Here is a 23,242-nt window from a genome sequence, read left to right as displayed (position 1 = left end):
ATTACTATTTTTGTCCATAACTTATCTGGTTATGAACCATAATTTGATAAGTTATTGTCCATAATTCACGGTTTTTGTCCATAACTTGTTTGGCTATGAACCATAACTTGACAAGTTTATCCATAACTTATGTGGTTATGAACCATAACTTGACAAATTATGGCCTATTAATTTTTATAATTAAAAGTTGGCCTCTATACTTTCTTAAGCTTTTCATATTGGCATATTTTATACTATTTCCGTAAAAACACCTACCTAACACTAAAATCGGTACAAAATAAGGAAACAATTTAAAACTAGGAACATTAAAATCTATTATAAGCATTAATTACTTTAAATTCTTGCTAAAACATGGATATATAGTTATATCCTATACAATATTTTCCGGTGAATTATTAGGGTCTTGGGGGGTAAGGAACACATCCGAGGATCCCAAACGTGTAGCGTTGACATAATCTTGAGGACTATGAGCTGGTATGCCCGGCAGTACCAAACCAATTATTCTAAACAATCTGAGGAAGGACCCTTCTTTGTATTCTGGTCCTTTCTTGCGGGGAATTGTGAAGCTTCTAATCAGCTCCCAAAATGCATTTACCATCATGGGTATTGCCCCTAGCGGTGAAAAATAGTTCTTGTTTGGTTCTTCTTCAACAATCTGGAGCGTCCATAAAAGAAACGGCACTTCATATAATTAGTGGAAAAAAAAAAGGAAAAATGAATCCTTCTTTTTTACAGAAAAAGAGTGAACAAGGGGAAAAAGAAAATAAATAGTCTATCCAAATGCTGTCTAAGAAAATGCTACTTTATTTTATTTTTTTACGTCAAGCTTCCATCCAATTTATTATATAAAAATACGGAATTATGAGAGCAAATGAAATTAAAGGAAAAAAGAATATAAACGAGCACGAAGGAGTTATACAAAATAAAACAGAAAAAAAAATAAAGATAAAACAATATTAGTCGTCATGTCCATATGTTTCGAAGTATTTTTGGATCTTAAAATCCTTTCAGTTTCGTGTTTGAAGAATATAAATTAACCGTTTATCTTATTCCCAAAAGCGTGCTTTGTTATTTTTAGGAAATAGAAATTAATCTTATTAGTATGATGTTACATTTATAACTAGTTCTACGGAAATAGAATGACATATATAGAGTGCCTTGATTTATATATTAAGAAAAATGTGTTTAATTAATTAATTAATTACCTTTCCTTCGTAGTGCCTGTTGAAGTAAACGCACGTACCAAAGTGCTTGAACATAAGATCCTTATCATCATAGGGTAACCTAGGCACCATGTCGTTACCATAGACAAATCTAAAATATTTAATGTCGTTTTCCCTTAATTGTTTCTCCATGAACTGCCCAAATTTCTCATTCCCAACCCTAGGTTGTCCAAAAGTGTAAACCCCCTCCAATCTCTCCAATAAAAACGATTCATCATGCAACACCAACATCGCTGGAAATAGAATTGCGAGGGCCCCACCTAGACTGTGACCTGTCAATATGTATTTGGCTTTCTCATTTTTACTCAAGAGGTCCTTGAGAGTTTCCCTAATAGCATAGTAAGCTAGAACTGGTTGTCGTTCTGTATTATTCATGTCGTTGTCGTTTTGCTTTTCAATTTCTTTTGGCCAACCCATATTTTTTTGCATACCTAGAGCTTTCATGAACCCGCCATGGATTTTCCCAACTCCTGAAAGCTCATACCAAGAGATGTCAAAGTCAGAACACCAATCCCCTGCATCAAAAGGTTCAGTTCCTCTAAACGCCACAACGATTATTTCATGGTCGTCTGCCTTGTCACGAAGTATGAAGGCTTGTGTTGAGGCCTTTTCTTGATAGTCTGCAACCAAAATTAAATTAAAGTTTGGTGTATTCGGGGAAGTTAATTTTGGACAAAAAAATTGAAAAAAAAATGAAGGAAAAAGAAACTTGATGAGCTTAATTGATTAATTAATTAGGTTCTTACCGTTCCAGAAGTCATGTGTTCCCAAGCACTCCATCTGCTCAGAATAAGTGACATTAATATTAAGGGTGATTTGGGTAAAAAAGTGGATAATTTTTAGTGGAGAAAAAAAATGATTATTATAAATTGAAAAAAAAAAACTCTCTAGTGTTTTTTTTTTTTTTTTGAAACACTGGTGTTCCCTGCTTTTCAGCCGTTAGATTTGTATTAAATCTAGTTAAAAGTAAAATCAGATTAAAAAAGTAATACAAATATGACGGTTGATAAACATGAAACACAAGTGTTTAAAAAAAAACAAAAACACCAGTAAATTTAATATTTATTAACTAGGTTAATCTTACCGAGTAAATTTAATATTTATTTGCTAAAATAATTGATGCGGTATCCCATGTTATTTTTCCACTACCTAAATTCGGCATTTTAGTTATTATCGTTAAATCCGGGCAATATTTAACAAAATAAGAAAAGAAAAATGGAGCAATATTTTCTCTAATATTAATAACTAGTTCCATATATATTTAATTGGTACTTCATTTCGTTTTTTTTGTTTTTTTTGTATTTTTTTGTGGAAAGAGAATTTCATTATTGCTGTTTTAAGCAATATATATGATGAAGCAAAGTGTAATTTCGTTATATACCTTCCAGTGATCCCTTACTATGGTTTCAATGTAAGCTTTGTTTTCATAGGATGCTTTAGAGGCCATCATAGAGAGTGCCCCGTGATACCTGGGGTCCCCATATTTGATGCTGCTATCTAGCTCCACTCGCTTGTCCAAGTTTCCTATGAATGACAAGAAAGTTTCTGACGTTTTATCTGGCTTTACCACTTTCCCTGTAAAACGTCAACAATATACCATTACCATGCATTTTCACTGAATTTATAGCTAGATTGATAAATAATTGTTAGTTTACCGATTCATCTTAAAAGTTTAAGTTGTTAAAAGGTGGGTTAACAATAGTTTTATACTTTAATACTCCCCCTCACGTGTGAGTTGGACAATAGACAATCACGTGAGTAAATTAATTAGAAAGCCCAACATGTGAATATTTAAGCTAGATTGATAAACAACGTTGCAAACTCATATTAAAAGCTGATGTATACGGTTTTTTTTTTTCTTTTCTTTCAATAAAGAGAAGCAACATTGGCATGAAGATAAATTTAAACATCTCTACTAAGTTGGTACTTAAGATCTAAACCCATCTCACATCGAGCCCCTAACTCAATTTATTAAAATAAAATAAAAAATTTACAAAAGTTGAAAGAAAAAGAAAATAAACAATCCCAACTGGAAATACTACCATACAAAGAGAATCGCATAACTAGCGAAAAATGACACTAGAAGATTACGCCGAAACTATATACCTTTGTAAATCACCCCCAAATGGTAATGTTTGTGTGTGAGGTCAGTTGATCAACTTCATCATTGCTTAACTCTGACCATTTTATTATCCTAGTAGCTTAATTATAGGGATGCCAATTTTAATTGTGTTCATGTTCAATTTAAATTTTTGTGTCGCTTTTAAATTGACGCACTTAACTTCGGAACGTAATCTTATGGACTCAGCTAAATACGAGCTATCTGTAACACATCTTCTAAGACGTTATTTTAGTTGTCTTTTTCTCGTCGATCCACGCTTCAAACGAGGGCGATAAAAAAACAAAATACTAGCTAGTATATAGCACAAGGGATCGTTACCACAAATAAATAAATAAACAAAAAATAAAATAAAACAAAACAATGATCACAACAGAGAGTAATTATTAACACTCCCACTTCATCTAACTTCATTTTCATCAAATTATATTCTTATTTGGAATATGTACTCCTTATAAGGCGACAATGTGGGGATAAAGTTTGATCGGTGCTTATTCCGCTATATGTAGTGGAATAATATTTGTTGGGTTTGTAGTGGCTGGTTTTGGTTGTGCGACTTTCATATTGACTTTTAAAGAAGGGTCATTTTATGTTGAAAATTGAGAGCATGTGTGACTATATTGGGCCATCCCTTTTAATGGGAGAAAATAAGAAATTGCACGCGATTCATGTTGATCTAGTAATAAGGGTAGAGCTATTGTCAACATGGACCAAACATCAAATGGTTACTTCAGAGCAAAAAAAAAAAAAAAAAAAAAAAAAAAAAAAAAAAAAAAAAAATCAAAAGGTTACTTTATCTAAGTGGGCGTTGTTGTCCGAATAATTACAATGTTCCTAATTATGCTGAGTTTGTAATGGAGATATCATGATTTCAGTTCTCGACTAATTGAATATACTAATTATTTATCCTTTTGAAAAAACGTAAAAAATGGGGAAAGACCATATAAGCTTTTGGATTTTTTTGTGAAAAAGAAAAATTTTTGTTGTCTTAGTAGTTAGAGGATGGGGATCTCCTCAAAGAACTATCTAGTAGAAGGGATCTCATCCTTTCGCAGTTGACACCATCGGCCAGATGGAGTAATTAACTTTACTTTCCAATATTCTAATTGGATTATAAATATTTTTTAACGACTTGACTTTATTTTCACAACTAAGATTCTAACCATTAAAATTTGATGGTTTCACCTTTTATTTGTAAAGTGGGAGTCCATATATATATATATATATATATAAACTCTTCTTGATCAACTTCATGAAATGTATGAAATGCAATAATAACCCAGAAATTTAAAGAAAATGCCAGTAAAAGGAAAAACTAAATTGAATGAATTGGCCACTAACCTTGAAAGAAATTAAGCAAGAGGCGACCCACGTTGCGATTGCAGGAAACGAGATTGAGCCAACTCTCAAACCCTGAACCAAACCACAACAATGGCTTGGACGTAAAGAGAAGAAACTTCTGAGCCAATATGGAGACGAATATGATCCATCTTCGCCGGAAGTTGACGTCTTCCGCCGCCGCCGCCGCATCCGGGCAGTAGTCGACAAACTTCCTATCCTCTACTTTGGTGGAGAACAAGAGGCGAAGGAGATCGAAGAATCTCACTTCCTCTGGCTTCAACAGCATATAACTGCTCGAGAAGCCCTTGTCACAGGCCATGGCTGTTTATTGTAAGAGTACAACGAAAGAAAGTTGTGTGTTAAGGGTTTAAATATATGTATGAGAGAGAGAGAGAAGATCAGAAGAATAATTAAGCAGGTTTGGTGGATCTGGCTGAAAAGAATTTTATATGTGAAGACTGAAAAGGTTTGATGCGTTTTAGTTGGTACTAACACATCCAAGAACTGAAAGTTAGGCTTCACTCGCTTTGTAGTTCCTATTGCACTATAAGTATATATCTACATATATATACAGGCGACCTATTTGTTTTGACCATTATTAGGTTCTTTGGAACACACCTAAAAGCATAAAGGGAAAAAATACTAACGTGACGTTTGTTTCAAAGGTTTTATTTGGTTTAAGATCGTGGTTCGTGGTTTTGTTAGAGTGTTTTTCTTTCACAAAAAATTTAAATTTCAAAAATCAGAATCATGAACCATGGTTCTGAACCTATGAACCAAACGTCACATAAGGCTTGTTCATTACACAGAACAAGTCATAACTCAAGTTTTATTGTTACAATATTTTTTCCCACAAAAATTCAAATTTAACTTTTTTATTATAGTATTTTTCTCTCACACACACAACTCAAGTCATAACTCAATTATGACTTGAGTTGTAAAATGATTACACCCTAAATAAAGATTTCTGTGAATATATAATGTAAGAGTATCTCCAAGTGAGCTATTTGTTAGTTTACCAATCTATCCCAAAAGCTTAAGCTATTAGGAGGTGGGCCAACAATAGTTTTATACTTTAACACTCCCCCTCACATGTGGGCTAGACAATGGGCAATCGTGTGAGTAACTTAATTGAAAAACCCAACACGTGAATATTTAAACCCGAGGTATATTAAAGACCCAACACGTGATGACAATTTAAATGAGGATAAAAAGTACAATTACAGGGGTTTGAACTCATGACCTCCCGCTCTGATACCATCACAAAAACTTTAAAGAGAAATAGGAAGAAGACAAAGTTTTTGGTGGAATAATTCTTCTTATTCGTATAGGGGAAATATAAGGCTATATATAGCCAACTGCACAACAATTAGAGAAAAGTAAAATAAAACTACAAAAGGAAATGATCAAAAGTCAATACAATTCTAGACCTACAATCACGAAAGCTAAAATCATGGAATTATAATGAAATCAAGAAAATCAAGGAACCGAGAAATCTCATTTAATCTAATATCTCCAATACTATCTAAATTTTAGCTAAAATGGCTAGAAACGTATTTTAACTAATAATTTTTAAGTGATACACTCCAACCAGACTCCTTATTTTATCTAAGTATAGATTATTTTAATATTTATTGAGTTTAAAAATATAAATAACTTTATTGAATTTTAAAAAAAACCTTTGAGTTTATTATGGTTTGAAATAATAAAAAATACAAAAAATAAATAGTTAGTCATTTCTTGTTAGCTATTTTAGTTAGTGTGAATGGATTCTCTAAAATAGCTAACTATTTAGCTAATGATTGGGGTGGAGAAAAGCTAAATTCTAGCTAAATCATTAATTATTTTAGCTAAAAACATAAACAGCTAACATGGTTGGAGTTGCTCTAATGTGCCGTTTATAAGATCTATTTTTTTTTTTTGAGTTTTTGAAATTAAATTAAAGGAATGCATATCTTCCAAGCAATTTCTTCAGGAGATTCTCAGAACTCTTATTTTACTTTTACAAAGATTAATTAATTGGAAGACTGTTTGTTCTCTTATATATTGAAGACTGTTGTTTATATTTGGGTTTTAATCAAATATTAATAGGAAGCTTTAACGTATAAAACGTAAAAACTTATCAGTGAAAATGTAGTTGATTTAATCAAGTGTTGGCATAACTTAAAGGTTGATCGAAAATAGTTTTCGCAATATGGTGACATGCCTAAGCGATATAGAGGGCAATAGTGTCAAATAGGTTCGTACAGAACTCATCTCAAAAGCTAGCTCAAAGGAAGAGAAATCATATATAAACATCCCAACAGCTCTGTAACTTAGCAATAACGATGTAGGACAAACTCACAATCTAACACCCTTCTTCACGTTTAGCAAATTCAAAATCTTACACCCTCCTTCACGCCTAGTGTGCAGGGCTAGTGTCCGAACTCCAAAACCGTCACCGCTTCTAAATCTGACTTTAATATCATGTCAAATAATCGTTAAGTATAACTCATTCTCAAAAATTAGCTTAAAAAGCGAGTGTTCAAACCACATATAAACATCCTGACAGTCCAATAATTTAATGATGTGAGCCAAATTCACAACCTAACAAGCGCTACTCCATATCCTTAATTCACGATTTTGCTTACTGACAATGAAATCTTCTTTCTTTTTTATCGTTATTTTTAGAATTTCTTTGCTCGATATGCCCAAAACAGTAAATTGGTCTCTCTCTCTGTACTCACAACCAAACCTTCTAATGACGTTTCCAATCTTCGTTTTCGACACAATAACTTCGCTTAGTCCGAAAATATAATGATGATTCGACGAGAATCCATCTCACATGCTGTCAGAAGTCAATGAGAGACGCATTTCTTTCTGCCGCCATAACTTCGCTTTTCAAATCCGATTAGTGGATTTTCTATCCGGACATATATAAGATAAATAAAGTCATTGCCAATCCTCTCTCAATTCTCGCAGGAAAACCACTACCTCAGGAACCTTCTTCCACCGCCACGCCACCCCTCAGAACGCCATTCCTAACAGCGAAGTACACCGCCAAGCCCACTATGCTCAGAGGATGACAGAGAAGTAATTAAGATGCACACGAGTCGACGTGAAGGAGACCATGGGTAACCTGTCCGTTACTTGGGTAAACTCCGCTCGACATTTTAACCCATGCACGTCAGTCCCTCTAGGATCAGTTTTTTTTGAAAAAATTTTTTTTTTTTTTTTTTTTTTTTTTTTTTTTTTTTTCCCTAGTGAGATTTTTGTTAACTATTAAATTAGAATTTTGAAGAGAGTAGAAACTATTGAATAATTTTATTAAATGCAGATCAAATCCAGATATTTGTGTTGTGTTTAGAATTGTTTTAATTTTTGTTTTTCACCATTTTCGAGAAATAAAAAATAAAAACGATTTTAAAACGACGTTTAATACAATTAAAGATAAAAAATAGAAATGAAAACGATACTTTAGTTTAGTATAAAATGAGAGGGAAATAAAAAACGACTTTTTTGTTTTCGTTTTCTCTTCTCTCTAGCGGAGAGAGACATTAATGAATTTTTTTATACTGAAAATAATCTCTTGATAAAACTATTAAATATATTTTTAAAAATAATTTTTGAATAAAATTAAAAAATAAAATCATTTTTGAATGAGTTAACACGCCCTTAATTTTTTTAAGACATTACATGATGTTAAAAACTTCTGAACGGGATCATTCCTAGTGTATGAGTCGTTTTTTAGTCGACGTATTCACTGAAGACTTTGTTCAATAAATGGACATTTTCATGCTTTTATTGTTCAGATTTTTCAACGACGCACAAGTCACTCTGAAAAGTCGCCACGAACCTGGCGAAAATTTTTGACAAATTAGAAAGACTGAAAATATGTTACTCCACCTTTCCCTGTGACGAACAGCCTTTAAGCAGCGACATTTTCCATCGTCAATAGCATTGTCCTTGAACTTACTATTTCTTGTAGTACTGTCTTTAACTAGTACCCTAGTCTGTTCCTCCAAAAAGTATTATATTTTATATATTTATACATACACATTATTATTATTATTTTTCTTATCTATACACATGCATTATTTACAAAGAGTAAATGCCACTAATGAAACGAAAGTCTCGTTCACTTTGTGAATTCGAGTTTTCAATTCGAGTTGAAATGTGACATTTTGTGAGAACTTCTCACTGTAACATAAACAATTAGATGTGATATTTTCTGAGAGTTTTTTACTGTAGAAATTCAGAACTGAAAACTCAAATCGGTGAAATGAACGAGGCCTTTATTGATGATTTTTTTTTTACTTTTCACTTTTTTTGGTTATTATTTTTTACTTTTCTTCCTTTTACTCTCTCTCTCTCTCTCTCTCTCTCCTTTTTTTGTCTCTCTTATTTTCATTCTTATATTTTTTTGCTCTAATTTTTCTCTCTAATTCTCTGTTGAAATAATTTTTTCTCATAAATATCTCTATATAAATTTTTTAAATTTCCTCCGCAGACGAAACGTTTTATACGTAAGGTTTTTTTCCCTCTCTTACTTCTCTTTTGTTGTCTTTCCCTCTTTTTTTTTTTTTACTCTTATCTTTTCAGTCCTATTATATATTATTCTTTTTTTTTTCAAATAAAACATTAATATTTAATAGACTAATAATGAATGCTTGTTTTAGAGATGCAATAATAGGCCGGGACCGTGGGCCGGCACAGGCCTATCCTGACATAGTGACGGGCTGAGCCGGCACGGCCCGTCACTGTTTAAGGCACGGCCCAACCCATAAATATTAGTGGGCTAGGCTGGGCCAACATATATTGGCCCGACGCGACCCATGAAAAATTATGGGCCAGGCCAGGCTGAGCCGGCCCGTCTAGGCCCATGATGGGCCGGCCCGTCTAGGCCTATGATGGGCCGGCCTAGCCCAGCCCATCTAAGCCCATAATATCTTCATGTTTTTTTCTTTTTTTTAGTAATTTTGTAAACATCTTATATATAATTATCCTGATTATACTATTTTTTCCTTACTAAGGTTTTGTCCCATTGAGTTTTCCTTGGAAAGGTTTTTATTTAATGAGATAATCGTAAATAAAATATCCCTTTTCATATTTCTATTGACTATTCAAACTTATATATTTGTTAACTTGTTTACAAATTCAAAAATAAAAAATAAAAATAAAAAATTGAAAATTGTATGCTTAGATGGAATGACCCATCTAAACCCATGATGGGCCAAGATAGGCCTTAAGTGGGCCAACCCATTCAAGGCTCATGGCATGGCCCGCGGCACGGCCTAGCCTGGCCCGCGGGCTCATGGTGTGGACTGGGCCGAAGTCATTTTTATACGGGCCGGACCAATCTGGCCCACAAAATTAGTGGGTTGGGCCGGCCCGGCCCGCGTGGGCCTAAGGAGAACGGCCAGGCCGGCCCGTTCTTGCATCTTTAGCATGTTTGACCGGAGAAGAGAAACTTTAAAATTTTATAACTTGAAACTAATTAAGTGTCCTTTTAACCTAAAATAGGTATTTATCAAGCCTATAGTTGCCAAGGAAAAAAAAAGTGCACACGAATAATATTCTTGATGTATAAAGTCACCAAATAAGATGAACTCTTCGCTTTAACCATTGCGATTTGTCTCTCGTGTAGAACAATAAATAAATGCGTAAAGTAAATAATGAACTAAGATTTTAGAGTGGACGTAAGCACATTACTGAACCATGTTAAATATTAAAATTTTATTTTTTATTTTTTAATATAGTATCAGAGCGAGAAGTCCTCTGTTCTAACTTTTATAAGTGCCATTTTTAAATTGTCATCATGTGTTAAGTATTTAATATGTTTCAAATTTATTATTTAATAATCACATACCAAATAATATTTATTCACATAATTATTCATCATTCAGCCCACAAGTGAGAGACAGTGTTAAAGATAAAAGTACTGTCTCCATCTCTTTACACTTGATCAATGAAAACTTGTAATATTGCACTGTTTCATGAATATTGTTAGTGCCATTTTCTTTCGCACTCAAGAGAGTTCAAATCCCATATCTGAAATAGTCACAAAATCTTCACCCACCAATTATTGGGTTCTTCTGTGACGAATTCTTGGGTGGGAGGAAAACTTCTTTGGATGCCAACCGAGTGGTGTTAATATAATCTTGAGGAGAATGCGCTGCCAACCCTGGAATCACCAAACCTATTACCCTAAGTAATCGCATGAGTTTCCCTTCTTTGAATTCAGGTCCCTTTGTGTATGCAATGGTGAAGCTTCTTATCAGCTCCAAAACAGAATTTATCCTCATGGTTATTGCTTTCCTCCGTGAAAAATAATATTTGCTTGGTTCATCATCAGCAATCTGCATTAATTTATAAAAGCACATAATAAAATCTTAAGTTGTTGCCAACGTTATTAGAGCCTAATAATTCATTTCAATAATCAAAGAAAATTTAAAAGGTACTCTAATTATGATATTTTTTATGGTAAGGCATGAAAAAAGAAATTATGATATTCTTATGGCAAGACATGAAAAAAAAAGTTATCAATAGGGTTAGTTGTTTTACTGTCTAATCCGTATAAAATTATGTCAATTTTGCGCACTTTTTATTTGATATAATTTTGATCTAGAAATAAAGAGCAATCCTAGAATTCTCGATGGGAACAATCACTGGGGTCCATGTCAGGCCTACCAACTTATCGAGGAAAAAAAAATATTTTTGAAAAACATATGCACTATTCTAGATATGCCCTACCGTATATATGAAAACCCCCATCAACAAAATTAAGGAGATGTTTGGTCTGAGGATTCAAACCATGATTTGAATCATGATTCATGATTCGTTACAGTATTTTCTCTCATAAAAAATACACATAAATCAAAAATAGTTCTAATAACATGATTCTAATCCATAAACCAAACGTCTCCTAATTAAAAAATTTGGTCGATTACCTTTACTTTGTAATGCCTGTCACTGTGGAGGCACGTGCCAAAGTGCTTGAACATGAGCGGCTTGTAGTCGTACGGCAGCCGAGGAACGATGTCGTTGCAGTAAACAAATCTGAAATAGCGAGTATGGTCATTTTCTATGATTTCCTTTTTCATGAATTCCCCAAACTTTTCATCTCCAACTCTAGGCTGCCCAAATGTGTAGACTCCTTCCAATCTCTCAAGCAAAAACTTCTCTTCATGCAATGTTAGACCCGCAAGGAAAAGAATTGCGAGGGCCCCACCTAGACTGTGCCCAGTTAATACATATTTTGCCTTGTCGTTTTGCCCCAAAAGCTCTCTAAGCTTTTCCCTAATGTCGTAATAGGCCAAGGGTGATGGTCTGTTCCTCTTAACACGACCTTCTTCTTCTTCAATCATGTCCTTGGGAAAACCAGCACTCTTTTGCAAGCCTAGAGCTTTCATAAAGCCGCCGTGAACTTTTCCGACTTTAGGGATTCTATACCAAGAGATATCAAAGTCGGAGCACCACGCAGCTACATCGAAAGGCAACGTACCCCTAAAGGCCACCACGATGGTATCATGGTCCTCGGATTTATCTCGCATCATGAATGCTTGCGTCGTAGATTTTTCTTGAAAATCTGACAATATGGTTTAAAAAATAACCTATTAAATATATTAAAATTTAGGACACTGTTTTAATTAAACATATGAACAATGCATAAGTATTATTTTAAACAGATTAGGCAACAAATACTAAACCTTCTTGACACCCACCAAATTAAAGCTAATGATCCTCTATGAAGCTCTCCACTCAATTTTATTAAAAATATAAAAGAAAAAAATATTACAATTTCAAACAATAAAAAGCAACAACTCTCAGAACAGACTACAATACCAAAAAAAAAAAAAAGAAAAAAAAAAAATCTAGAACCCCACAAGAATCTACTCAATATTTAAGAAATTGATGTCTCGTAAAAATTACCTTTATTCAGAAAACAACTCAAAGGAACAAAATCTAAACAAGGGACATTTCATGAATGCCAAAATTTTCTTAGAAATCTGGGGTTCTAGATTTTAACTTACAATATGAGTCAAGTATTTTCTTTAACTTACCAAGGAATATTTCATGAATGTGAAAATTTCCGAAGAATGAGGGGTTACTTTTTCTTACCATTCCAATACTCGTAAAATCCCAAGAACTGCATCTGCAGAAAAGTAAATTGAATTCTTTAGATGGTATTTTACGATAAATGGCAAATTAAGTAGGAGCTAATCATAAGTAAATGACATAGTTATTATTAAATTTATTAATAATTAAACTAAATATAATTAACCTTCCAAAGCTGAGTGACTGTGTGTTCAATGCGGGCTTTGTTCTCGTATGACAATTTGGAAGCCATCATAGAGAGTGCTGCATTATACCTGGGATCTCCGGGTTTGATGTTGGAGTCCAAGTTTTCTCGCTGGTCGATATTTCCAATAATTGAGAAGAAATTCTGTGATGTTTTATCCGGAATTACCAGCTTCCCTAGACAAGGTATTATTGACCCATCTGTTTTTAGTCCTAAATTTATATAAATATTGTAGCTGTTCTTCTGTGGTTTTCATTGATATTATAACTTTGGATTTTAGTTTTCTAAAAAGAAAAAGAATAACTACTACATATGTTCGATTAATTACTGGGCAAATCAGGTTGTTTTCAATATAAGGCTTCTAAATGCCTTTAATTTACATGAAAAAAATGACATGTGATTTTTTTTTTTTAAATTTTAGGTTTAATTAGGTGAATATGACGTTAATAAAATAAAACAAAGTATAGTTTTTTTTTTTAATTCAAAAAAATGAGAAGCCTGGGGGTTAGCAGCTTTCAGATCAAGTGAAAAGTTGTACGGTATTTAATTGCAAAATCATTGGAAGAAAGGTAATATATATAGAACTTGTTAAAAAAAAAAAAAACGAAATGAGAAATGCCCGGTTTTCAGTTCAAACCAAATTACCAAAACCTATTGCGAATTTTGAATGTCATATGGGAGAAAATAAAAACTAACTAGTAATTATATATATAGTACTTTGAAAATTAATACATTATATAGTACATTGAAAATTAATACATGAAATGACCATATCTTTGGATTTCAAGGAAAAAAAAAAAGAAGAGAAGAATTAACCATATTACTTATTTTAGCAACCAAAAAGAATTAAGGAAATATTAAAATAGAATTTTAGTTTTTCCCTTACCACAGCAAAAACCTGCAATATTAACGAGCAATTAAGAATTAATATCAAATTTCTACTTCCATATTTTCGGATCTACACTATATATGAAAAAAAAATATTAATAACACATCTAGGAAGTAAAAAACCAACCATGAATAGCATTGTGAATCAGAGAAAATAAGTTGTCATTACTCGACAAGAGGTTCAAACAAAATTCAATGGACGACCCAAAACATTCCAATGGCTTTGCCACACGCACAAGAAATTTCTGCAACAGAATGGACTTAAATACGAGCTTTCTGTAGCCGAAACTTTCATCGGATGCCGCCGTGGAATCTGCCGGCTGCCGCGTCCTCTCCTCGAAGATGTCGGAAAATAATATGTAAATTAATAGATTGAGAAAACTCACATCCTCCGGTTTCATAAGCATAAACCTGCATGAGAAACCCTCGTCACAAGCCATGGTTAGTGTTGTGTTAGGTAACAAATTAATTTATAATTTCTAGCTGAAATTTTTGCTATTTCCCTCAACCAACCTAAAGCACTTGATTGATGTAACGTTTTATATATTGATCGTACACGGTTCAATATTACTGATGATCAAATATTATTAAAGGAAAAGTATTGCCTTTTTCTTTTCTTTTTCTTTCTTTTTTGATATTGAATTAAAGGAAAAGTGCTTGATCATGCTTTGGTGATACTCAAATGTCTGAAATCAGAATGAAAGCTGGGGTCTGTTGTCAGTACTAGTATAAACTCCAAGTAAAAACTTTGATTGGCAAGTATCACATGTTTTATTTATTTATTTATTTATTTTATGTTTGGACTTGGAATCAATTTTACGTCACGCCATTAAATTTTCATATTTAATAGGCTTTGGTAACCACGATGGGAAGGTAACCTTTAAAAATTTTATATATATATGTAATTTTTTTAAAAAAAGAACGTAAAATGTACTTAGTTTTTTGCTTGTTGACTTGTCATCACTCAATTTTTAAATAAAGGAATTGGGCGTTCATCGAACAGCAAAATGACGTCGTGAGTTATAAATCTTTTTTTTAATGGGGAAATATCATTTCAACAGAAAGAGATTCAAACTCAAATCAAAGTCAGAAATAATCCCAAATACAAGGGAATTCGACTCGGAACAACTGGATCCATTAGAAAATTATCACAAGAACAGGGACAAAAACAATTACCGAGACTCAATTGGGAAAGAACCGTGCGGCACAAAATACTCGAGCATGAACAAAGCTTTTTAGAGATGACCTCAATAGTCAATGGACTAATCCAGATGACTGAGACCGAACCCCAAATAAAGGGGAGAGATCTCTAGACAAGTATCACCACCCACACAGTCAAAAACCAATTTGATCGGATGAGACACACAAATTAAGTCATAAGGTGGTAAAACCATCTCCGTTATTACAAAACGACACTTAAAAAATGGTAAAATAATGTTTCCACACCTTTATTTCAAACTAAATTAGAACACACCAAAGCAAAAAAAAAAAAAAAAAAAAAAAAAAAAAAAAAAAAAAAAAACACTCAAAGCATCACTGGCACAAGCCTTTGACGAAGACGACACCACCTTTCTACCAAAGGAAGCCCACCACCGCCAGGAAAGAGCCTCCGAAAGGACCCAATTACTTAACATTGAAGGCGCTAGAAAACGTCTCCCAAACATCGAGTTTTCAACTTCTAGATGATGCCCAATCCACCCTAACCAAGCCACTCCACAACACACTACCGCCACCATAGAAGAGACCTCAATGAGACAAGCTTGTGGACCGATTTTCAAGGTCGGGAGTTCGGCGATGTGTCCGGAGGCGGTGCTAGAACTCCGGTCAGCATTCAGACTTCTTTTCTCTCTCTCGTTTCCTTTCTGTCCCAAAACTAGAATCCAATAGTACTTTTACGTACGCAACTTATATATCTTGATCAAGTTTAATTTTCAAAATTCTTTGCAGTCAATTCTACCAAAAAGTCAACCGATCTAGTTAAATCAACTTTAATATGAAGCACTTAATCAAGAGATAAGAGTTCTTGATCGCAATAATTAAGTTTGTTAGGTTAAACCAAATATTAATTTTCTTTTCAAACAAAGCAAAGGGTATTTCTGGCCATTGCTTGTGGCAATAAAAATGATTTTTTTATCACAAGTTGTAGAACATTGATTAATAATTATTAGGGAGAAAGAGAGAAATAGGCTAAGACTTGAGATGAATTAAAATTAATAGGCCAATAGTTTACATAAATTAATAAATAGGCCAAATTACTGTTTTCGTCCATAACTTGTCTAGTAATGAACCATAACTTGACAAGTTATTGTCCATAAATCACGGTTTTTATCCATATACTTGTCTGGCTATGAACCATAACTTGACAAGTTTATCCATAACTTATCTAGTTATGAACCATAACTTGACAAGTTATGGCTTATTAATTTCTATAACTAAAAGTTGACTTATATACTTCCTTAAGCTTTTCATATTGGCATATTTTTTACTATTTTCATAATTATTATAACGACACTCACAACAATAATAATAAAGAAATTAGTAGTCCCACCTGGCCGTGGGAATACTCTAGACACAGACATGCGACCCGACAAGCGATCAAGGCATGCATGCAATAATATCGGATGGAAAGTCGTCTTGTTCTCCTAATTTGGATCCACAAACTATTGGTCCCTCCCCTCCGTTTTCACCTTTGTTTGTCTAAAAATTTCAGGAAAATCTCTAATCATATTTTTCGGAAATCGGATGTTGGATAAGCTAATAACTGCAATGTCTTTAGGGTCTTGGGATAAATTCACGGAGTTTGAAAAGATAGTGAAAGGTTATGACTAGTGAGCCCATAATAATAATAATAATAATAAAAAAGAAGAAGTCTATGCTCTTCGTGTTCAAAATAAGAAAGGTTTCGAATTGCTAAATATGGGCGGATTGAATCGTGCACTCTTTTTTCCTCTACCACAGTTTCCCCAATGAGTTTTACTAGTTTAAGGTTTTATTATGATATATTCTCTCTCTCAATATTTTGTAGAGATGTATAGATCTTTTTTCATTTTGGTTGTGATTTTGTGATTTCGTTCACCTTTTAAAATAGGGGTTTTCTTCCCCAGCTTGTTTTGGTAGCCTTTATTTATTATTGAATTCTGTTTCTTTATTTCTTATATATTATTTTCTCTGTTTATTAATAAAGTAAGGATCATTTCATAAGTTACGCTCTCTCTATTTACTAAAAAAATTTGTCGGTCAAGTTTGATCTCTTTGCTTTTAAATTCACCATCTGATTATTGGCATATTGTCCCCGATTTTTGCCTGCATACCCTAAGTGAATGATTACATCCTTTGATAATGGAAAATAATAAAGATGAGATAAGGGAAAAGTTAAATCTTTGCATTTAGATTTTGACAAGGATCGATTATATCTATGTTTTTATAATTTTGATTTTTCTCGAAAATAAATAATATATTTTGTTAAAATTTTATTGTATTTATTAGCCTTTGTAAAAATTCTCAGCGTTAGTCGCTGTTTTAGATGATGGAGCAAGGTAATCTTTTTATTCTCAGATTATTTGCTCTTATTTTGCTGCGTATCGCGTGTTCCATGTTGATCTGCCTTGGAGCTGGAATTTCTCTTTCATTGGAATTTCATTTTTTTCCCTGAGTTTTATCCCAGTTACTCATTAAATCGTATCTCCAAAATGTTGAGTTGTTGACCAATAAATTGATCTCACCTATTGACAACTCTAAAAAAACAACCTTTTGGGGTTCCATTCAAGAATTTGAGCCTATTTGGTTCACGCATTTAAATCTATGACACTGATTTTACTATAATGTTTTTTTCTCACAAAATATTTTTTAAAAAAAATTCTCACCAATTCTCATAAAATTTGAATTTAGAATCAAAATCACTGACTTGAACTCATAAACCAAAAGGGCCCTTAATTAGGTCACAACCTTAGATTTTAGATTTTAAATGTTAGGAACAAAGACCAGCTACTAATGCTTAGGTTTGGGTTTAAATATTCTATTTGGATTGGAAATTAGTATTTGATCATATTGGTTGATGTTGCTAAGGCAACGGATCTTGATGAAATTTTTTATAAGTATAAGTTCATGTGCATTTTGTTATATGAATTATTAGTTCATAAATAATTGCATAAAACTTTATTCCAAAATAATATCATAAAACATATATAATAAATATGTGAATGGTAAGAGAAAAAGGATAGGATGTGAGTGCTAGAATGAGAATATTATGATAGGATAATGATAAAATCTCTATTAATAGGGTATAGTTGTAACCATCAAATTTTATCAAGTTACCTTAAACGCATCATAATTTTGTTAATCTAGTATGATTAATTTAAAAACTGATATTACAGTTGAAAATTATATATTGTCCCGCGTTAAGAGATCATGAAAGAGGTTGAGAGAAATTAGAAGAATGGTTCTAAAATATATAAATAGTTTAATCAAGCTATGCAGGTGAGATTTAAGCCCAAAAAAAAACAGAAAGCTATGCAGTTGGGATGTAGAAACATTTGTCAATCTAATTAAGCTTTCTCTCTTTTTTTTTTTTTTAACATGTAAAAACATGACGTACAGGTACAACAAATATAACTCTAACTCACTAGTAATTCGATCGATTGGGTAGATACCGGAAAGTGACTCGAGTATTACATATAAAACTGTACAATATTTGATTGATCAGTTTATATGTACTGAATGTACGTTGTACAAAGTCCCCATTTTTTGTGCCGTTAATTTGTAGAGAAAAGTGTTACCCAATTATGATTAATATAGGAGATTACAAATTATCATTCATCAAGTTAAAGAGTTTTATGCGGTGGATGGCGATCCTTGGTTTGAAGGAAAACTTCTTTGGAAACCAACCTGGTGGTGTTGACATAATCTTGAGGACAATGAGCTGGCAAACCTGGAATTACCAAACCAAGTATCCTAAAAAATCTCAGAAAACTCCCTTCCTTGTATTCTGGTCCCCTTTTGTATGAAATGGTGAAGCTTCTAATTAGCTCACAAAATGAGCTTACCATCATGGGTATTGCGTTGACTGGGGAGAAATAATTTTTGTTCGGTTCTTCATCAACAATCTGCATTTAGAAGCACACAAAATCATTATAGTTTCACTTTGCAAGAAAGAAAAATGATTATTAGTACCGCTAGTCACTGAATAATGAGCATTTATGACGTTTTAGTACATGGATCGTTTTTTGACAAATTACTCTTTAAACTTTTAGTTTTTTAATATATAGTGAACTAATGAGAATATTTTTGTTTCACAAATTTGAATCATAGATTTCAAATGAAAGACACTATTTTTTAAGAGAAAACATTAAAATAAAAAGATTTAAACTGTGATTCAAATTGTGAATAAGATTATTAAGAACTCAAAAAAAAAAAAAAAAAAAAAAACAATTTGTATTGTCGTTGACGACAAGAATCATGAAACATAAGCGCCTTGTCATCGTAGGGAAGCGTAGTGACCATATCGTTAGGGAATCGCTTTTCATGAATTCACCAAACTTTTCATCTCCAACTCTAGGCTGCCCAAATGTGTAAACTCCTTCCAATCTCTCTAGCAACCATTTCTCATCATGCCAAGCAAGAACCGCGGGGAAGGGAATCGCTAGGGCCCCACCTAAACTGTGAGCACTTAACACGAACTTGGCCTTGTCGTTTTGCTTCAAAAGCTCTCTTAGCTTTTCCCTAATGTCATAACAGGCCAAGGGTGCCGGACGAACGCTGTCGTTTTGATCGATATCAATTTCCTTAGGGAATCCAATACACTTTTGCAAGCCTAGAGCCTTCATGAAGCCACCGTGAATTTTCCCAACACCATGGATTTCGTACCAAGAGATGTCAAAGTAAGAGCACCACGCATCAACGTCGAAAGGTTCGGTTCCTCTAAAGGCCACGAAAACGACAATGGTATCGTGGTCTTGGTTAGCTTTATCTCGCATCATGAAAACTTGTGTGGTGGCTTTTTCTTGATAATCTATTAGAAATTAAAGGCATTATGTTAAAGAAAACATGTTAGATCGGATCTTAATAATATAATATAATATAATAATAAAGCAACGTGATGACCATTTTATATATATCGGCTTTTTGCACTACGGAATTAATTAGGGACCGATCACTTCATAGATCATATTTGAGTAAGTCCAATTCGAGTGTGAAATTAAGTCGAGTTATACGTTCACTAAATGCAACTCGAATTTCAAACTCGAGTAATAATTCGAGTTGGTGAGTTTCACCCACCCTTGTTTTCCCATTACTCAAGTTTGATTCTATAGTGCGGAAAAAATGAATTACCTTGGTGGCAAAAATCCGCGCCATTGAAATTTGCGTTTTAAAATTATTTGCGACGACATTTAAATTATTAACGATGACATGGTTATTTTATTTAACGGGAAGTAATTGTGACAACGTATCGTCGTAAATATTATATTATTTACGATGACAAATGTCGTCGTAAATGGCCTTTATTGTTGCAGTGTGTTAAGGTCTGATCAGCTTGTTGAAATTAATTACTTGAAACGTACAACTAAAGTTAAGGTGTTGTCTTTTTGACAGATCATGCTACGAGATAATATTCCTTGACAAAGCCGATATATCTTTAACATAATATAAAAGGAAGCAAACATCTGACAAAATATATGTTGTTTGACAAGTTATGGATCCAGAATAATATATCCAGAATCTAATAATGTCAATTAATTTACTTAAACTCTACGTGTTATATGCCTTCATATATACTATAAATGAAGATTTTACAATAGTGTTCTTATTACATCAATTTCAATAATTTTGGAGAAAGTATTTTTGGATAAAGGAACGGACACACATGCCCTCCCCCGCAGCAAAACGTTCTACCCTTTTCATAGTTCTTGGTTAAATCAACATTTCAAATTAATCTAAGACTCCAAATAAACTTAATTCTGAAGTTCTAGAAAGATTTTTTTTTGTGTGATAATAAATACTTTAGATAATGACTAATAATAGACTTCCATTTCAAATACAACACAGTAAATATTAATTGTTGGTTTTCGTTAAGTCAACTCTATATATGTTGTACTTTTCAACCATATATAGCGAGGGTGTTACTGGTCATTGTTGGTGGCTACCAAATTATTCGTTTTCATGCACGTTGCAAAGTTTTGGAGTTTTTTTATTATTAATAAAGATAAAAAAAAAAAAAAGAAGAAAGAAAGACGACCCAATTGAGAAGACGAAATTATGACTGAATGAGCACAAAGAAAAGCCGCACAACAACTTCTAGTCCTCGACCTGATCTACTTTGCACGTGTTTCTCGTTCTTTTACCTTTCGATTGTGGGCATCGGTAGTTTATCTATGTATATTTCCGGTAAGTATTCCTCTTTCGTATTATCATGACACGATCAAGTTCTTTTTATTTAGTACACCCAAAATAAATTATTACTATTGGCTATATTTAATTATAAATTTGTTGTTTAGGTTTTTTCTTTTTCTCAGTACTACAGCTCCAATTATTATATAATTTTAGTTGTTGTGAAGAGAGTCAAGTGACAAGTTATTAGCATGGTTAATCTCTTAATTTTGAGTATAATGATATTTTTGTCTCTAAATTTTAATTTTTAGTAAATTAATTACTGATTTTTTTATCATTTACTGGTTTAATTTAATCCCTAACACTAGAATTGACAAAAAAAAAAAAAATTTACATAAATAGTTATACTAAATGCAAAACATTTTAATTTTCAATGAATTTTAATATTAGTGAAGAGAACATGGCCTCTTTACAGGAATACCATAAAAATTAGGCTGGGATTAACTTATGCCTAGAAAAAAAAAAACATTTGCAGAAATTGTCATACCATGTATCACACTATATTTAAAATGCCAAATATATCCTTAACTATCGTGGTATCTAGAATCATATCAGTATTTAACTGAGATACCAATCAATATGCGGTCACGATATCAGTATCTGAACAAAATACCGGTCGGTTAGACAGTAATCCAACCTCGCCGAAATACGTAAAAATTCATAAAAATCACCAAAATCACAAATATCATACATAGGAAAACATTTAAAAAAATGAAAAAAACAAAACAAAAAACTTAGAACAAAACAAACCCACGAAACCACAGAATTTGAAAACAAAAAAATATATGTAGCTGTCGATCACTGTGCACGGGGGCAGATCTTGTCGGCGCCTATGTGTGGCCACCGCGGGGTGACCAGAGATCTGCAGATCTCCAAGCGTGCGGAGGAGACCTCACCGAAGATCTCCTTTGCATGGCCCCGATGGAACCGCTTTTTGTCTTTTACAAGTGAGGTGATAAAGTTTTTTGTTGTAGATCTGGATGGTGTTTGATCGCACTGGAGAAACTTCGAGACGTCGACGGTCGACTCTCCGAGATGGATGGCGCTCGAGGGGGTGGTCGCAAATCTGGGGAAGATGGCTTTGATCTCCACTACGAGCTTTGATTTGACTTCACTCGTTGGGCATCGGAGGATATCTCCGTTCGCTCATCCACGCATCCTCGCAATTCCGGCGACAACAGAAGAGCAAAATGAGATCTCCGGTAGAGCAGAGATCACAGCGGCGAAGAAGTTGCAGATGCGGTTTTTACACGAGGGGGAAGAAGTTGCGAGAGTGAAGCGGTGGATAGTTAGAGAGAGAAAAAAAATGAATGAAAACAAAATTTATTTTGAGGGTATTTTTGTCCTTACAATCTTGTCTTATAAGAAGGACCAAATGGCAAAAAATAGTTTTACACCCGTGGCAAAACTCGATCTCCATCCCAATTGTCTGGCATAGAGTGTAATTAGCTCAGAGAACATTTTGCACACAAGGTGACTAATAATTTTGTGATTAAGATTTCAAGTTATCATGTAATGGAAGTCAAATTAATACTGTTGAATCTAATAAATTATTTATCAATTTTTAGTGTAAAGAATCAAAACTGTCAAAAAAAAAATTTTAAGAATAATTTATCAAATTAAAAATTTAAGCACCAAATTGTCACAATGCTCAAAATTCGAAGACTAACCATACAAATAATCCATACAAAAATGTAAAAATAAGGGTTTTTATATATTCATATATTTAAAAAAAAATACGATTTTGTAATTTATTCTCTTACCGTGATTTAAGGAGTTTTTATTTGTATTTTTCTTAAGAACAAATTACATAAAGTAATGAGTTTATTTATTTATTTTTTCCTTTCTTTGAGAAACATGGAATTTCAGTCAAGAAATATCAAACCATAGAGTCTAGTTGTGGCATTTCTCTCAAAATCCATACAAAATTTCAACGTAGCCAATGGGCCTTCATAGGTGTAAGTTGAGGTTGGACTTCATACTTCATTTTCTCGGGACGTTTTAGGA

General features: G+C 33.1%; 2 protein-coding genes and 1 pseudogene across 2 annotated transcripts; all 3 read right to left on the bottom strand.

Annotated features, from left to right (window-relative positions):
* Nucleotides 1–370: 370 nt before the first annotated feature.
* Nucleotides 371–5,205, bottom strand: LOC21394335. The gene is made up of 5 exons (XM_010095336.2): nucleotides 4,684–5,205; nucleotides 2,605–2,798; nucleotides 1,970–2,003; nucleotides 1,206–1,843; nucleotides 371–655 (listed from the first exon to the last, which is right to left on the bottom strand). Exons 1-5 carry the CDS (start codon nucleotides 5,000–5,002, stop codon nucleotides 371–373), a joined length of 1,470 nt encoding a protein of 489 aa, XP_010093638.1. The 5' UTR covers nucleotides 5,003–5,205.
* Nucleotides 5,206–10,575: 5,370 nt separating this feature from the next.
* LOC21394334 lies at nucleotides 10,576–14,074 on the bottom strand. Its single transcript, XM_024163830.1, has 6 exons — nucleotides 13,980–14,074; nucleotides 13,851–13,862; nucleotides 12,947–13,140; nucleotides 12,784–12,817; nucleotides 11,613–12,250; nucleotides 10,576–11,021 (listed from the first exon to the last, which is right to left on the bottom strand). Exons 3-6 carry the CDS (start codon nucleotides 13,013–13,015, stop codon nucleotides 10,734–10,736), a joined length of 1,029 nt encoding a protein of 342 aa, XP_024019598.1. The 5' UTR covers nucleotides 13,016–13,140; nucleotides 13,851–13,862; nucleotides 13,980–14,074; the 3' UTR covers nucleotides 10,576–10,733.
* A 4,598-nt stretch (nucleotides 14,075–18,672) lies between these two features.
* LOC112091066 lies at nucleotides 18,673–20,016 on the bottom strand (annotated as a pseudogene).
* Nucleotides 20,017–23,242: the final 3,226 nt, after the last annotated feature.

Source organism: Morus notabilis, unplaced genomic scaffold (assembly GCF_000414095.1).
Source record: "Morus notabilis unplaced genomic scaffold, ASM41409v2 Scaffold803, whole genome shotgun sequence".
In the NCBI taxonomy this organism is placed as follows: Eukaryota; Viridiplantae; Streptophyta; class Magnoliopsida; order Rosales; family Moraceae; genus Morus; species Morus notabilis.
The sequence above is the reverse complement of the archived record's forward strand: the minus strand, read 5'-3'. Positions and strand labels throughout refer to the sequence as shown.